General features: G+C 39.1%; 3 protein-coding genes and 1 non-coding gene across 4 annotated transcripts in view; 3 read left to right on the forward strand and 1 right to left on the reverse strand.

The window, feature by feature from the left end:
- ints9 (integrator complex subunit 9) overlaps positions 1–2,362 on the forward strand; it is a 7,413-nt gene extending 5,051 nt beyond the window's left edge. Inside the window, 6 exon segments of the mRNA XM_062437356.1 lie at positions 109–357; positions 453–577; positions 1,040–1,207; positions 1,504–1,602; positions 1,738–1,905; positions 2,035–2,362. Of these exon segments, the coding sequence (XP_062293340.1) occupies positions 109–357; positions 453–577; positions 1,040–1,207; positions 1,504–1,602; positions 1,738–1,905; positions 2,035–2,211 (986 nt within the window). The 3' untranslated portion in view covers positions 2,212–2,362.
- Positions 2,363–3,044: 682 nt separating this feature from the next.
- On the reverse strand, positions 3,045–7,414 carry glrx5 (glutaredoxin 5 homolog (S. cerevisiae)). The gene is made up of 2 exons (XM_062437666.1): positions 7,030–7,414; positions 3,045–4,541 (listed from the first exon to the last, which is right to left on the reverse strand). The coding sequence occupies exons 1-2, from the start codon at positions 7,325–7,327 to the stop codon at positions 4,369–4,371; spliced, it is 471 nt and encodes a 156-aa protein (XP_062293650.1). The 5' UTR covers positions 7,328–7,414; the 3' UTR covers positions 3,045–4,368.
- Positions 7,415–7,749: 335 nt separating this feature from the next.
- Positions 7,750–9,431, forward strand: prkrip1 (PRKR interacting protein 1). Its single transcript, XM_062437413.1, has one exon. The coding sequence runs from the start codon at positions 7,759–7,761 to the stop codon at positions 8,344–8,346; it is 588 nt and encodes a 195-aa protein (XP_062293397.1). The 5' UTR covers positions 7,750–7,758; the 3' UTR covers positions 8,347–9,431.
- On the forward strand, positions 8,894–9,179 carry LOC133998104 (small Cajal body-specific RNA 13). The gene has a single exon (XR_009927340.1). It is a non-coding gene; the product is annotated as a small Cajal body-specific RNA 13 (non-coding RNA).
- Positions 9,432–18,121: the final 8,690 nt, after the last annotated feature.

An 18,121-nucleotide genomic window follows, 5' to 3' on the forward strand; every position in this document is an offset into this window, starting at 1 on the left:
ACGCAGAGGTAAGTCCTGCTGCTGGTGAAGAACAATGCTGCATGTCAGTGACAATGGAAACTTCTTACTGGAATGAGCCTGAGAAACAAACTGTAGATGAGCGTCATGTGTTTTTTAATGTTGACTTGAGCTGGTGAATGAATGTAGAGCAAACAACAGTCCCTGTGTCGTCGTCATTGTTTCAGCTGATCCAAACCAACAAGCTCAAGCACTACCCCAGCATTCACGGAGACTTCAGCAGCGAGTTCCGTCAGCCCTGCGTGGTGTTCACCGGCCACCCCTCTCTGCGCTTCGGGGACGTGGTTCACTTCATGGAGCTGTGGGGCAAATCCAGCCTCAACACCATCATCTTTACCGGTGAGTAGGGGGAGCTCATTAAAGGCATGAACTCAAATTATAAAGTAGACACTACAGCATCTAAAGGCCTCTTTTTCTCTCCTTCACCCCACCAGAACCAGACTTCTCTTACCTGGATGCTTTGGCTCCCTATCAGCCGCTGGCTATGAAGTGTGTTTACTGCCCCATTGACACACGGCTCAACTTCCACCAAGTGTCAAAACTACTCAAGGAAGTCCAGGTAACATAACAAAGGACACAATATAAAGCTCAACATGCCTAGAACTGGTACAATAAAAGTCTTAAAAGCTGTTACAGTCAGTTCACCTTAACCCTTACATACTGTTTGGGTCAAATTTGACCCATTTTGAAAATTGAAAGCAATAAAAATGCCCTAAATAACATTGTTTAAACCTTAGGCCCAGTGCAAAAATTGATTCAAAGGTTGCATCCTTTCTTTTCAATATATTAATAGAAATTAGGTTATTATGGCTGCTGTGTTCTCATTTTAGATAACATGAAATCATAATATAGTGTGGTGCGGAATGTGCTTTATAAACAAACACTGTCAATGAATTTGGTATAGGCACTTATTATAAAGGAAGCCGGGTCAGAATATGAACAGTATGTAAGGGTTAAAGGCCTGTGTTACTGTAGTCAACAGAAGAAGTTGATCACTGTCCCCTGACTTGATCTCCTGCAGCCCCTCCATGTGGTGTGTCCAGAGCAGTACACCCAGCCTCCACTGACCCAGTCGCACCGCTCCGATCTGATGCTGGAGCTGCAGCCCCATCCCATGCCCTACAGACGCTGCTCTGTACTCAACCTGCCCTTCAGACGCCGTTACGAACGTGTCTACATACTGCCAGAGGTGAGGCACATCAGAGCGGTAACTAGTACAGTCTGAATTACTGCAGGTTCTTCAGCTTTTCTGGTTAAAAGGGGCTTAATAGAGTCATCTGACAATGTTGAATAAAAGATAAAAATCAGCCCTTAAGGAAACAGATGGCGAGTGCCTATTTGAAAGTCTCTAATGTGTTAGTATAAGACGCTAACATATGGTGCTTAAAAGGCAGAATAAAAGATTGAAATATTCAAACTCCTGTCAGAAAACAGGTGGCTGAATTTCATGTCTGAAAAACTATCGTTTGATTCTTCTTTTCCTAGCTGGCCAACTCTCTCGTGCCGTCTGAGATCAAACCTGGCATCTCTGTGGCAACTGTGTCCGCTGTGCTGCACTCCAAGGACAACAAGCACACGCTACAGGTGCGTGCACGTCTGTGTGTGGATGTATATTCCGTACATGTTTGATGTCCATGAACCAAACTCATGAGAAGACAGGAAAACAACAAAAGAATAATTTAAAACTTTAAAAATCTGTCTGTTTTCTCATGTTGTCAGTCGGTGCCCAAACCCCCTCCAGCACCTCCCAGCAAGAAGAGAAAGCGGGTAATGGAGGAGCCCCCTGTGGTGATGGCCCCAAAACCCCTCCTGAGTGGAGCCGTGCCCCCAAAACCCCTCCTGAGTGGAGCCGTGCCCCTGGAAATGTTTCTGTCCACATTGCAAAAGGTCTGAAAATCTGCACAATCTACTTGTTTTTATATTTATATTAACCGTAGATGCAGGTTCAAACTGTTATCAATAAATTTTACATATCAGTGAAAGAAAATGCAGAATAACTTGTTTGTTCCTCCACAGCATGGCATTACAGAGGTGAAAGTGGAGGAGACGACAGACGGACACATTCTGCACCTGCAGGCGGAGGACACACTGATTCAGCTGGAGGAAGACGGGACACACATCGTTTGTGACAACAACGAGCCGCTGAGGACGACACTGAGAGACCTGGTGCTCCGCTTCCTGCAGAAACTCTAAAGCGAATCCTTTTCACACCTCCATATTGATAACTTTTATAACAGCGTTTCTGCTGTATTGGACTGGAGATAGCAACAGAAAGGATTGAAAGGCCTTGAAAGTCCCCACCTAAGTTGTCTATTTAACACTGTAACATTTACAGTAGTTTTACTGTAAAGTCCAGTTATATTTTGTAAAATAGTATTTTGTATTAAAGATGAAAAAATGTTTTTTTTTTAAAGATCATGTCACTGAGTCTTTCACTAATGCAGAAATGTTGTAAAATCTGTAAGTGATAATGCACAAATCATAATTCACACGCTTGTATTTCTAAAGGACGTAAGAAAAGAACCATTAATTCAATAGAGGTAAATGACAAAACTGTACAAGTTCCTCTTTATCAGTAAGTGTAGAAATAGAATTTGAAACTCATATTTCAAGTTTTATCCAGATCATCAGGTCACGTCAGTTTCTGATCTGCTACATTAACCTGTTGTTCACATAGAGCCTGAGAATTACAGGATAGCTTTTGATAGTGCCAACATAGCCCTAAAAACCCAATGACATACATTTGCTCACTATAAGCTGATAATCACATTACATTGGTGGGGAAAAAATAAATGCTTTTGTTTGCCTAAGGTGCTTGGCCACCATTCAGTGACAGCATGTAGGGATTTAAAATTCAACAGACGAACGTCAATGAGCCAGCTGATCAGCTTTTTTTTTAAAGAGGCACAACAACTGTGGCTTTTGCTTCATATAAGGATTTTGTGAAGGTTAGAGCTGAAGCCCAGTGTGTGGATGTTGTCCCAGTTGAATGAAGTACAAAAAATAAAAATCCAGGCTGCTTGTTATTTTGTGTCACAAAATATTTAATTGGTTTTGGGTTTACATGCAGCTAAAATACATTTAATATGCTTTCAATTTACAATATCTTACAGTGTACTACATGACCATTGCTTTGATAATACAGCTGTGTGCAGCAGATAAGATGAACATCTATGATCGATAAATGTCAGGGACTCGTGGGCTCAGTGAGAAAACAACAAAAAAAGAAGCACTTCCATTCATTTGTTTCAGAGACAAATTAACAAATACCACAGACTTGGACAGACACATTTAACTTTAAATATACCTGCTCCTGCTCGTCCAGATGTATAGTAAATCAGTCGTCTTCAGGACATTAAAAAAAAGAAGGTATCGGGGTATGTTTGTTGCGTTTCAGCGGGTGTATACACAAAAACAGAGGGTGCACATTTTGTAATGCGGTTCCTGGCGGGAAGAACAAATAGCGGACAATGTTGCTGGTTCCACTGAAGTCATGATAACAGTGCACGTGTGTAAAGAGGTCAGTGAGGTGTCGTCCATGTCTGTTTTTACTCATCAACATTACAAACGTACAGACAGACATTAAATAACACATCTTTATATTAAATATGAACCCATATCCGCTCTATTCAATAACTCAAGCATGTTTTTTTTCTTAAGACAGAACTGTCCCCTTTTTGTTCTTCCTTTAAGTACAGGCAGTGCAATGGAAAAGGTTTCTGATGTGATGACATCTTGTCTTGGTGCGAGCCAAGCAGAGATATAAAGGTCTTTATAAAGTCTCGCTGCACCCTGAGGAGTCATTTGGTATTGAACTGACTGTGGCCCGTGAAAAAAGGGGGCGAACTGTATGAGACGAACGTGACAGTCGCCCTCTGGCAGTAGCAGTTCAACCTCATAGTAAAATGATTCTTGGTAACAGTGGCATTAGTTCATTGGTGTTTTTATGCCCCTAAAAGCCTGTGATTTAATGTTTAAAAATGTTTTATGCACAATATGCTAAATCGAGATGATTTGTCTCTTTCTAGATGCAGTTGATTACTTTTCTCTAATGGCTGATCGCTATTAAACACTTTTTATACCTCAGATCTGTACTTAGAGGGTCTGAATTGAGTATAAGCAGTGCAGCAGGAGCTATGCTTCACAGCCTAAATTAGGTGTTAAAAACGGTAAAAGCGTAAACATCCCTGACTCAGGATACAGTGCCGCCACTAAGAACTGCTTATACTCATCACTTTTACTCACATCTGCACTCTGTATGGCTGCCTAGAGGGTTATGAGTGTGGGTGGGGTTCAACCGGTTAAATGTGTCCTCTGTTTCGTCAGCTGTTTGAAGTCCGTCCTTTCCTTCTACTTTGATTCTTTTTCGGCGTCCAGCAGCGCAGACTCAATGCCTAGCTTCTTCAACTCATCCACCAGATCTCCGTTCTGATGCATCTGGAGCAGGATGTCGCAGCCTCCGACAAACTCGCCATTGAAGTAGACCTGAGGGATCGTGGGCCAGTTGGAGAATTCTTTGACTCCTGTGGAGGGCAGAGTCACACAAATAACTTAAAACCAATACATTATCAGATTTCTGACCAAGAGAATGAAGACAGGATTTTCACATTTCTCTGTTTATTGTTCTTCCAAGAAAAGGTCATTTGGCAAACAGGAAGTAGTTTGTATTTATTGACGTGAAGTAGTGTGCAGTCAAGCTCACAGCAGCACTTGTGAATACTCAAACATGTTTTTCAGTCTAACAATGAGGAACACTTCCCGTAGGATACAATAGTGGATTGTTGTTTGTCAGGCAGTAAATAGTCCTGATAGACTCATCTCAACCACTGTGTCTCTAATTAAATATCAAAGTATATGCACTGAGGCCTTTAAGTACTGTCCATGTCCTGCCCTTATTTAAACCCAAAAACAGCTAGCGTCTGGGTTAGGTTTGTACCATATAATATCTTCCAACAATAGTCCGACTTTCTGACGAAATAACATCATACTGCTAAACACAGCAATAACAAACATGGCTGAAAACTTAAGTAGAATTGGTACTGACTCCACGGTAGAGAAGTTAGGTCGAAAAGGTTATAAACTACGGATAGATATCAGGGAAGCCAGTTCACTAAATATTCTTAAGAGAAAGCTAAAAACGTATCTCTTCACTTTAGCTGTTAACTAGCTTTTTCTATCAGTTACTACAGCACTTCTTTGAAAAGTTGTATTTTTACTTGATTTTATACATTGCTTTTATTTTACTTTTTAACTACTTTTACTATGTACTATTATTATCGTTATTTGTATTTGTTTATTCCATCTTATATTACATTTATGTTTTTTATTTCTTTCCTATTTCTTCTTCTTTTTTTAACATTGCTTTATGCTCTTTTTAAGTTCCTTTTTTGTGAAGCACGTGGTGTATGTAATTTCTTTTTTGGGCTGCTATCATTGTTTGCAAGTTGTTATACAAATACAGTTATTATTATTATTGAGATCACACAGAACAACAACAAGAACCCCTCTCACATAAAATGATTACATTTGGACATACAAACAGTTTAAGTGACAGTAATAATAATTAATAATTAAAATAACACTCTTAATGGTGAGGCTTAATGAATACACGGCCATACCCGTGTATTCATACCCTTACAGTGTGTCACAGACAGGAATAAACAGGCAGCACATTAAAGATTTAAGAATTAAAGGCACAAACAGCCTCGAGGTCGGTAGCTGTTGCAGAACCTGGTTGTCCTGGTTTTCATACTTCTCAGTCTTTTAAAAAGAAGAGAGGAAGTTAAAAAAGATGGTTAGCAATGTGAGAGGAGTCTTTGAGAATATTTTTCTTCAGTCTAATGGTGCAGATCTCAGTCTGTCTTGTGCTGAGCTGTGTCTATACCACACAGGTATTCCAAAGGTTAAGATGCTCCTGATCCAATCAAAACAAAGAGGGGCAACTTAAATATTGTTGAAGTGGTTTGGCTACAAAAGATCAGATAACAAACCACAGTAATATATAAGAAGTGCGAGAAGACTGTAACAACTGTGCAATACTGCCTGATATTAGCATGTCACTAATATATCTGTATCGGCATATAAGATGTCTGATTTAAATATTTAAAATATAGGCAGCATTTAATATACATACATATGTTTGTTTATGAAAAAGAAAAAAAAATTAATATATATATATATAGGCAGAAGCACCTGGTTGAGAAGGGTGACACCCAAAAAACCTCCAGACAGGTATATTATCACTCAGCACCAATATTACTTTTGTACATAATGTTACGATTATTTTATTATATTTCCTACTACTATTGTTTTTATTGCTTTTGTACTTGTTATTCATTCTTTTTTTATTGACACACTTCTACTTTTACTGTCCACTTTGCTGCTGCAATATTGTAAATTTCCCCACAGTGGGACTAATAAAGGAATATCTTATCTTTAGTCAGTATTATCATTCATTATTTTAGTCTAGTCATAGTGTGGGTGCATTTTTATCTTTCTCAGCACTGCTATTGCAACATCACCTTTAAATGGTAAAAACCCATTAAGAGCCAGTCACCAGTGCTGAAGCTGATGCAACTACTGGAAACAGCTTCCTTGTTCCTTGACATCATTTTGTTCTCGGTGTCAATAGAAAGGTTTCAAACCAGTTTGGCTGTAAAAAGTGTTAAAAAGACAAGTCATGTCCATACTGTAACGTCTGGCTGGAGGCACCACACCCTTTGGTCCTGCTGCAGAGCTCTGATAGTAAAAAACTAACTACACCTTTAAGAGATATCTACACAGAAGTACTTGCTGGCAGCTGGAGGGACTTGATGGTGTACTGGTTTACACAATAAATAGTAGTTAATAAGCCCAGCTGAGACACAGACACTGGTTTAAATCAAGTACCGGTTATTTACCTCGTGTTATTTCTGCTTGACAACTTTAATAAAAAGCTAAAAATGAATCTGAGCGGTGACAACTTGTTGCAGCCATGACTCTGATCAGGGTTTTTTTCTGTGTTTTTCTGACCTTGTCTGAGATCCTGGTCCTCCAACACATTATAGGCAGCATAGTTGTCCACTCCGTGCATCCTGAGGATCTGCACCACGGCGTTACTGAAGCCACACATGGGCTGTGCCGGCGTCCCCTTCATGAAAACCACCACCTTGTCCTTCTTCACCATCGTGCCAAGGTCCTTCTGCTGGTCCGCAGACGCACACAGGAACCGGGCCGGGGCCGATAACACGCGTCCGCCGGCCGGTCTGGTTAGATAATGTGCTGCTCCTGTCCGCAGACAACTTACACCGGCTCTAATTAAACCATTCATTGTCTTTTTGGTGGGTTATAATTTGAGTATGAGGAGAAGAAACGCCGCAGAAAACAGATGCTTCAATCCAAGCTTGAGTGCAACCTCTTAACGTGAATTGGCAATAGTGGGAGGGGGCGGGGACCTGAGTGCTGATTGGACAGCTGCTCCCAAACAAACTCTAACCTGACTCGCTATTGGTTAAGACGCACGTCAATCACACGAGTTACACAAGTTTAAGTATTAAAAAGCGATGGTTTTAATAAAAAGATAAATTAATACATTAAACGTAATTGTCACAAACTTAATAATTCTTGTGTTTGTTGTTTTTAAATAAATTAAAAAAAATATTAAAAATGTTTAAGTTAAAAAATAATTGTTTCCGGGTTATGAAAGCCTCCAAAAACGTCCGGGGCGAAGCGGAAGAAGAAGACGACGACTGTTTGAAAAAGATGGCGGCGCATAACACACAGAAGAGCAACAACAAGACGGGGACGGGGAAACCACCCGGAGGAAAAGGGTCTCAGCCGCTTATCATCGCTAAAACTCCGGCGGAGGAACAACGTTTGAAGCTGGAGAGGTTGATGCGCAACCCGGATAAGCTGGTTTCGATCCCGGACCGGCAGAGAGAGTGGACACCGAGGGCTCCGCCGGAGTTTGTGCGGGACGTGATGGGCTCCAGTGCCGGCGCAGGTAGCGGCGAGTTTCACGTCTACCGGCACCTCCGGCGCAGAGAGTACCAGAGGCAGGACTTTCTGGACAAGATGGCAGAGGTGCAAAACAGAGAGCAGGGCTATCTGGACAAAGTGGAGGATAACAAACGCGCAGCAGACGAGAGGACGGCCAAGCGAAAGAAGAAGAGGGACAAGCTGAAGCAGAAGAAGATGATGGCAAAAAAAGCCAAATTAGAGGCGAAAGATAAGAAAGATGGTGGCGATAATGAGTCATCTAGTAGCGAGGATAAAAAAGAAGATGATGATGATGAAAGAGAGGCTGATGATGATGCAGAGGCTCCTAGCTTCATCATGGGGAGGAAATAATACCATCACCCTAACCCTGCTGGCTCCTGGAGGGGGTGGCAAACACAAACTGGGCTTCAATGACTCTCATGGTGACTCTGTGGGGTGATAATGAAGACATAGGGGTGTAAATGGGACTCACAACTTTTGGATTAGAAGTATGGGAATATTCTCCCCGTTTTATTCTTGTAATACCAGAAAAACACTTGGACACACTTGCCTAGATTAATAGGCAGAGAGAAAACCCCTCTGCAGAGTGCATGGTTTTATGCAGATAAAAGTAGCCCAGTGTCCCAATTGGATAAGAGATATTTTATTTTTTATTTAATAATTGATTTCCTTTCTAATTGTGCTGATATCTCAATGTTTCACATGACGGGCCAGACATACTGTTGCTTCTCAAGTTTGCAAAAAAATGTGATTGGATTGTTAGGAATCATCAATATTTTTATATGTTTTAATAAAGAAAATTACAACATGCATGGACATTCAGGTGTTCACATTTAATTCCCTTTTTATTATCTGTAAATGTTGGCATCACAAGTATCCTACTTTAATGTTCTCGATGTCTTTGCAGCCTTGTCACGCAGCCCCTCGCAAGCACTGTTGCTTGTGGGCACAACAAGGTGGCAGAAAGCAACCCAAAGAATGAAAAGGCGTGACTCCTCGAGGCTCAGGAGATTCACGTGCGATGTTCCTTGGACAGACTCCTGCTTTTCCACGGCGGTGATGGTCTTCTTCTGTAGACATCACCTTTCTTGAGGCAGGTAGAGTAAAAGATAGAAACCTGGCAGCCAGATATTGTTTGGAACAGGTGAAGCTCTTCCTGTCGGACACTAAGTGCTGCCACAACACTGTCTCTGATTTGGTTTTTATACACAAATATGCAGAGTGAAGACACACACTGCCTTAATTCAGTTCATGTTTTTTCAAGTCTATAAATCTAGTCTCAAGTCTATAAGAAATACTTTGTATTACCGTACATGTAATAGTGCTATGTTATTTAATTACAAAATAAATGGAACTGTAATCTGTTACAGTTGCTGAGAAAAAAATGTGTAGTTAAATAAGTTTACTTATGAAAATGTTGATTACAAAGGGGGTTACATCTGAAGTCAGACCTTTAAGATTTTGCTCAGGAGTGGGTTTTTTTTCTCATTTTTTAATATTAAACATCTTACTGAATACATATATTGCTGTTTTTAATTCTTTGAAATCAATATTTTTTATATATTTTGTGAATAAATCATGACATGGGCTTATTTGGAGCACACATGGGCTTAATGATGTCACAGTACCAATTAAGCCCATGCCAGACTTTAGACTTTTTTCATCAAATATTTTTATTTTAGATTCCAAAATGTACATGAACTAATGAATACATTTTCAAATGAGCGATAAATCTTGCTTTATAAGAAATGATCTCCCTTATAAATCATGTCAGTATCCATGAAAAACACCTGAACCTAGGTGCTTAATGGGTACACTTACCTTAACAGCTGAAAACATTTGTTAGAAAATAAGAAAAGTAATCAAATGCTACATTACTTTGATTAATTAATTGAATTACTTATATTACATTTTAAATAGGGTAACTAGTAATCAGTAACCTATTTAGATTTCCAAAGTAACTTCTCAACCCTGCTTACAATGAAACTGCTTTAAGTAGTGATCTCTTTGGTGGTGGTATAAATGATTACAGTAAGAAAAACTTCTTTCAATGTTAATATGGGCACCGGACTAGATGATATACAGTATATAGGCAATGTAAATAAATGTTTAGGATACAATCATTGTCTTTTCGAACACTTGGCTCATCTCAAGTGAACTTGAGAAATTTCTCAACACATCTCTAATTCATGAGAAGTAGCTAACACACGGTGCTGTTTGCAGACAAAATGAGACCTTTATTCCAGTATATGTTAGTTCATGTGCTGCCATTCCACATTGATTTTATGCATCTTAACATTTCTGATCCGTTGAAATAAATTCAAAAAGTTGCTGGTAAGATTTTAAAAGTGAAGCATGTACTACAAGCTCATAAGCGATTCTGTTCAATGATGGAAGATTTCTCACATCAAACATGCATCAAAGTTTCTCTGGTGAGGTTGAATCGAGGGCACCAGCGAGCCGCAGGAAAATGTGGGTCACTGCCAAAAAAATGTGCCGAGCGCATTTCACAGCTTGTTTTACACACATTTCAATGCAACAATATTTACATCTTAATAAGGCTTTAGGCTGCTGTAGATATTTTTAGGTGATTAAAAACATCACGCTGTGTTCTTTTACGAATATTTTATTATTTAACAAATTCAGCTCATTAGTTAATTAACTTTCCAAAATGAAATGAACATGTCTTATTAATGCAGGGTACTGACAATGCAAGCTGATGTACAAGAGCTAGAAATGGATGAAAACACATTTTTTACAATGAATATTCATCAAGTGCTCATAAAATCCAGCATCATTTAAAATGTCACATTATAAATCATGAAGAAGTGCTCTTACATACTTTTTTTCTTGTTATAATAAACCCTTTTTAACCGTCCTGTTGTCTTACCATCGACCACGCAACTTTTATCCTCCCGCATCAAAGTTTAGTTTGACTGTTTATAAAGCATAAGGTATAAATTATCACCCAATTCTGTGTTAGACCTTTTTAGGCAACTTCATTCCAACTTATTACCAAAGGCTTTATACATATTTATGGAAAATGAAATAATACCTCATATTTGAGTTAATGCGTGTTGTCCTGCCAGGTCTAAATTGACCCAAGGACAACAAGAAAAATAAAATACATATCTTATTAATGCAGGGTACTGACAATGCAAGCTGATGTACAAGAAATATAAATTGATAAAAACACATTTTCCCAATGAATATTCATCAAGTGCTCCTCATAAAATCCAGCATCATTTAAAATGTTACAGTATAAATCACAAAGAAGTGATCTTACACACTTTTCTTACTATTATAAAACCTACCTTCAGATAAGAGGGTGACAAAACATCTTCGCTAGTAGCCATTGGAGATTGGTATTAAGAGGGTGATGGTATATACTTTTAATTGGGTGAATTGGTACTCAAAAGTTTGCCACAGGTGTAGATATGTGTATGTTTTTCTTCTATTATGTATGTTAAGATAAGATTTGGGTGATACCAGCTGTACATGACATACTATACATGAATTAAAATGGTTTATTTGCCAGTGCTCCGAGACCACCTCTATAGACAACACCTTGCTTTTTATGAGTATGACATAAATGGCCATGACTTCATCTGCTCCTCTTATTGTGAAAGTCCCAACGCAGACCACCATTCATTCCTGTAGTATGAGTTGAACGTGTTCAGAAGAAACTCAGGTATGTAGGTATGTGATGGGAAGTCAGAAAGATTTATTACAAGAAAACCTTACACAACGGACCCAGTTGAATTCTTAATTTTGAATGATCTCAGCACAGTACATGAACGCCTCCACAGACAGAACTTCATGATCCGCAGCCTGCCAATAGGAATCAGACTGTATGTTTTCAGGGGGAGTGGTGCTAGAGTTGATCAACACCTCTGAGGGAGATATCAGCGTGTTCAGGCAAGACTCATTGCCTCACTTTGCCTTTACTTCATCCTGATCCTGTCCTGTAAGAAAACCTCAGTGCACCTCTGATTTCTTACAGGTTGTAGACATTTTGAATTGTTCTCCTTTTTTAAACTCTATAATGGATCAGATGCAGAAGTGTGACTGAGTTCAAATGAGAATGCAGGACGAGGCCAGCCAGGATTCACAAGCAATCAGACAACAACATGAGCAGCAGTCTCAAGGTACAGTGAAAAAGGCAGAGTGCTCTAATGGTTGTTAGTGTTGACACTGATACACTGTTTTAATATGTTACATTGCTGTATAGAGTCTAAATGTACTTTTGAAAACAGAATATGACAACAATTGACAACATTTTTCCCTTTGTTTTTTTTCCCAGATAAAGATCTTTGGTTGTGTGGCATCTGATTGCCTAATCGTTGCCTTTTCTTTAACCCTTACATACTGTTCAGGCTCAAATTTGACACATTTTTTACATTTGAGAGCTGTTTATTTTAGCCAGAGTCATTCTAATACGACCCACAGTTTACAAAAATGGAGATAAAATGCATTTATTCAAAGAAATTGTGCAGCTGATACACATTTTTATATATGCAAATTAACACCTTGTTTGACCTGTGTTTTGTGAATGTGAATGTCTTCTTTCCATAAGATTAATCAAACATGTATTAATGAGTGACGGGGAATGTATGAATGTGAATTGGTGTAGAGACTTATTATGAATCAGACTATGAACAGTATGTAAGGGTTAATTTATATGCTCTTTAGTGGGACTAGTATGTGAAATACATAATAAAAAGAGATTTTTTGAGAGGTTTTTTAATCTGAGGTATCTTCAAATCTGTATGTGCTGTTTCTGTCAGATTCTTCTTGCCAATCACGTTGATCTTAAATCCTCCTGCATGCTGTACAGTGAAAGCAGGCTTTTGAAAACACTAGTACAAACACAATATTCACTGTGCCAAGGCCCTGTTTTCTTTTTCCTCCAGATGAGAGGAAAGCAGTGCAGCAGGTAACCTTCACCAGGTGGATGAATATGTTTCTGCAAAGAGTAAGGCACAAATCAATACAGTGTTGCTGTACATTAAAGGTTTTCACACTTTAAATGAAATGAAATCATTTGTTATTTCCAGTGTGATCCTCCAGTTGAAGTGCACGACCTGTTCTCAGACATTCAAGATGGCAGAATATTGATGGCGCTGCTGGAGGAGCTGTCAGGATGTAAACTGGTAGGAATCAAACCGAAACAGTTGTGCTCATTAAATAATAATAGTTTTTATACTGTATTTATTCATTTGTTTGTTTTTAACTTGTTTCATTAGTCTTGTTTTGTCCTCTTATATGCACACATTACTATAATTGAGTAGATGTGTTGGGAATAATGTGTATTAGTTTGTATTGGACACAGTTATTTAATTGTATGTGCATTGAAAAAGGCTTTAATGGGGGTGTTTTTTAATGCAGATGTAAATATCTACTGTAAATGGACAGTATATGTGTGTACTGAATGCATACATAAATATGTGTGTGGATTAATCTGTATATACTGTATATACTTCTGTAATTTCCTTTTGTAATTTCTTACATTAGCTTTACAGGTTTAGGTCGTCTTCTCACCGCATTTTCAGACTGAACAACATTTCCAAGGCCCTGGCTTTCCTGGATGATAGACATGTGAGTGTGTTCGCTTGTACACACGATACAGTCAAATTGTTTTGACACATTATCACATTTATATTAAAAACTGGAAACCCTAGATTTCTCAAGATGTCTCTTCCCTTTTGTGTCCCTCAGGTGAAGCTGCTTGGCATCGATGCCTCTGGTATTGCTGATGGCGTCCCTTCTGTTGTTCTCAACCTTATCTGGAACGTCATCCTGTATTTCCAAGTGGGTTTGTCTCATTGGCCATCACTATGATGTCGATTATTTCACTTCTTGCCCAGGTCTTTGTCTTTGTGACTGACCTCACATACAATCTGCTCTTTAACTCTAATACAGGTTAAAGAGGTGACAACAGGCCACCAGAGGCATTTGTCTTCTAGCCTCTCCTCCTTATCAATGAGCAGTTACCCCTCCTCCAGCGACCTCTCACCCCAGCCAAATGACATTGGCAGCTACTCCAGTAACAGTCTGCCAAGAAAAGGCAGAAATGCTGCCAGGGAGCCAAAGTACCATGGGAAGGCAATCAAGACTCTCCTGCAGTGGATCCAAAGATGTACATCAAAGTGAGTCTGAAAGATCAAATTGCTTACAAAGTAATTTTAGTAAACAAAACATCCTGAATAGTAATCGTGTCTCTGTTATGCATTTGTCAATTCCCAGATTTGGGGTGGAGGTGCGTGACTTTGGGAAAAGCTGGAGGAGTGGCCTGGCATTCCTAGCTATGATTAAATCCATAAACCCAGCTTTGGTTGATCTGAGGGAAAGTCTGTCCAGAGAGCCAAGAGAAAACATTCAACAGGCGTTCACGATAGCCTATCACAGTTTGAATATACCACCTTTACTAGAGCCTGACGGTAAGAGTTATCTTAATAGTAAATCTATTTTCCTGCACAAACTCAAATGTCGCTCTGCAGGATATCAGTGTTGTGGTGGTAATGATGCCACAGATCAAAGAAGTAGGAGGGTTAATCAGAAGCATTCCCACTGCAAAGCAATTTAATAGGTTGGCCTCATTAGAAATGAGCACCAAAGGTCATGTGTAAGGTTTACCATGCTAATGTGTGAAAATTGTTTATCCTTCTACCCTACAGATGTGGCATGCACTTCACCAGATGAGCAGTCCATCATTACCTATGTGTCTATGTTCCTAGGGCATTATTCAGGCATAGATGAGGTCAGTATGACTTGATTTATGCATTTTGAAAGAATAGTTGGACATTTTTGGAAATACATTTATTTGCTTTCTTCCTGAGAGTTGGATGAGGAGGTTGATACCACTCTCATGTCTGTCTGTAAACATGAATCTGGAGCCAGCAGCCGGTTAGCTGAGCTTAACGGACAAACAGGAGCAATCTTCTCATCCAACTCTCTGCAAGAAAGTAAATAAGTGTATTTTCTAACATGTCAAACTATTTGTTTAGCAGCAAAATCAAACAAATTCACAAACACTGACAACCAAAGATACTTCTTTCTTGGTTTTATTTTCAGTGGTATCTTGTAACTAACTGTAAATATATCTTATATTACAGGATTGTACAACGGATATTGAAGTTAACATCCCTGAGATCCCAAATTTGGGATCACCTGAAGCACTCAGCTTTGGAGAGACCAGTGCCAGAGACCCAAAAGCCAAAAGTTTGCTCAGAGGCCTGGAGAAGAGCAGCGAGCAGCAACTTTGGAAACGGTGGGCCAGGAGATCTTCAGGAGGACCTCAGGCCACCTTGCGTCACATTAATGGAGCAGTTACCTCTTACTTCTCTACCAGCATCGATAATTTTTCATCCTGTCGCTGCCAAAACATTACTGAACAACCTGCAGGCACTTCACAAGTCAACAAAAAGAGAGGCAGATGTCTAAATGTCTTACAGCCACCCAGTCCGCTGAACACAGGTGTTTTCAGCCAGGAGATCCGATCATGGATGGAAAAAGGGTCTGTGGATCACAGCCACAGCAATCCAAGAAGGGATGAGAGTTATTTTTCCTTGAGCTCCGAGGAAGGAACCTATAGTTTGTCAGCACTAGACTCAGATGAGGAAGATGCCTACAGTTACATCCTGGATCTGAACAAAGAAGTTTTTCAACCTTATAATCACCTAAAAAGAGTTCCAAGACTTGAAGAGGAAACGGCAGAAGAAATGATCCTGAATGGAGAGCTGATTGGAGAGTTAGAACATCTGGAAGTGTCTGACACGTTAAATGACAGCGGATGTAAACATCGAGAAAGCTCCCTTGCACAAAATGCTGATTTTGATCAAGAGCTGGAAGTCAGAGCTCTGTCAGTGGCTCACAGGAAGTTTTATTTGGATGAAAATGAAAGTAGTTTCAGGGAAATGGCAAACAATAGAGCTGTGTTTGATGTATGTACAACAGATGAAAGCAGAGGCAAAGGGGAACATGAAGAGGAGAATAATGAGGACGGTGAGGAAGAAAGGGAGAAGACTGAAAATGCTAGATTGGTCAGAAATGGATATAATAAAACAGAATCACTGGTTGTGGAGGTGGCTTGTTGGAAGAGAGAAGTTGTGGAAGAACCTAAAGGAGGCCTTTCTGAAAAATATAAACAAGTGATTGAGAAGAGAGACAAAGAAGAGGAGGAAGAACATTTGCTGACATTCAAAAAAGGGAAGAATGCAGGATTACGGAAGGAGACAGATGAAGAAGATGATGTGAAGGAGGAAGAGAGGGGAAACCAGCAAAGTGTTGTTAATTTAGAAATGAGGGAGACAAGAAATGAGAAAGTATTAATTGGTGGGGCTGTGTATGAAGTCAAAAGGACAAGTGTAGCTACAATTAGCACAAAAGAAGAAAGTGATGGAAGAGATGCCGAAATGGATTTAACCAAGAATTGTAAAGTTGAAGAAAATGAGGACACTAATGAAATAAAGTATTCAGTGGAAGAAAAAGACAGGGGATTGAAGCTTAATAGACATATATATCTAACTGAGAAGGAAGCAACGATAATACACCATCCTGGTGCAGCTACCCTGAAAAATGACATTGATCATATTCATTTGAACTGCTGTGCAACCTCTCAGTTGATCAGGTAGGTGATGACATTTGTGATTTATGAGTACAAATACATTTGATTGTTAATGAAGCACCACCCCTCTAATAGTTACTGTTACTACACATGTCAGGCTTTCAAATTAAAGACTCACATAATGCAGTTTGCAATTATAGCATTGGCAGAAACTCAATTTTTGTAAATAATGGGTATTTAGTTTCACAGAGAATTAAATAGAGGCAAAACTGAGAAAAAAACTGAGTGTCTCAGGCAAGTAACACAGTGTTAGATTTATACTTTAATTTTCAAACAGTATGCTTAACTTTTATAAGAGAAAAGGATTTGAGGATGAGAACTAACTGTGTAAACCTCAAACTCAGGAGAGCAGGACTGTTAGCCAAACTACATTAGCAGCTTGGTACCCACTTACCAACCAATATACAGTATTTTTCTAACATAATCTATCCAATTAAATAGTGAATAACATGCCCCTTGCATTTAGAAAGTAACTCTAATTTACTATTTAATGTGTTTTTTACACTTTTGCTATTGCGTTTTTAGTTTTATAAAGGCAAAAAGACACCACCTTTAAACTTTTACCAAACAAAGCTCCTACTGTAGCCCCAAGCAGACCACTTCATCTTCAACTATGATAACAAATAATTACATTATATGTCTATTGTGTTTTTTTTGTTTGTTTTATTGCTTCAGTGTAACCTCCATTCATTAGCCTGATTCTAACACTTCTATGTTTAATCTACTTTCCAACAGCGAGGGAGGAACCGTTCTTCAATCTTTAGCAGCCTCTTGTGACACAACCCCATTAGAGCTGGAAATGCTCTTGTTCCTGTGGATCCTGCTCTACTGCTGCCTCATCCTACCTCAAATGAACCCTTGAGTCCCCCTTCAGTGCACCCATCTTATTAAGATATGCTTATTAGCCCAGTTTCCACTAATGAGCCAAACAGGGACACTTAGGGCTGGGTTGACTCTTTATCTGTGTCACTAAATTTCCCCCAAGACAACATTTAATGATTACGTTCGGTTCTGCCAGCAGAAATAACTTGTCATTTGGGCTGTATTTTTAGATAAACACACAATGCCATTATCACCATTATTATACGAATTTTCAGCTGCTTGCTTCTGAACTACACATTTATAGATGGTCTGTGAGGTGTTTTTGCTGAATGTCCAAATATTCTGTTTCTGTTCTGATTTATTCAGTTATACTTTTTGTGGCAAAATTACTCCTTTCAATTTCAGTTGACCTAATCAACCACATGATGGCATCATAACTGCAACTGTCTCACACAACATACTGTCTATACTGCATACTGTTGACTGCAGAGAATCCCGTATGACCTACTGTTTAATTAGAAGTTGTATTGACACGGTGGGATTAAGCTGATAATATTTAATGAGTACTTTGACATTTGGCAGACTCTCCAAATGTGGACTGTGTTTTTCATTGTTCTCATTGCAGATACTGTATGATAGTCAAAACTTATCAACACTGCAGGCTTTTTTCATGACATT

Source organism: Scomber scombrus, chromosome 17 (genome assembly GCF_963691925.1).
Source record: "Scomber scombrus chromosome 17, fScoSco1.1, whole genome shotgun sequence".
Taxonomy (NCBI): Eukaryota; Metazoa; Chordata; class Actinopteri; order Scombriformes; family Scombridae; genus Scomber; species Scomber scombrus.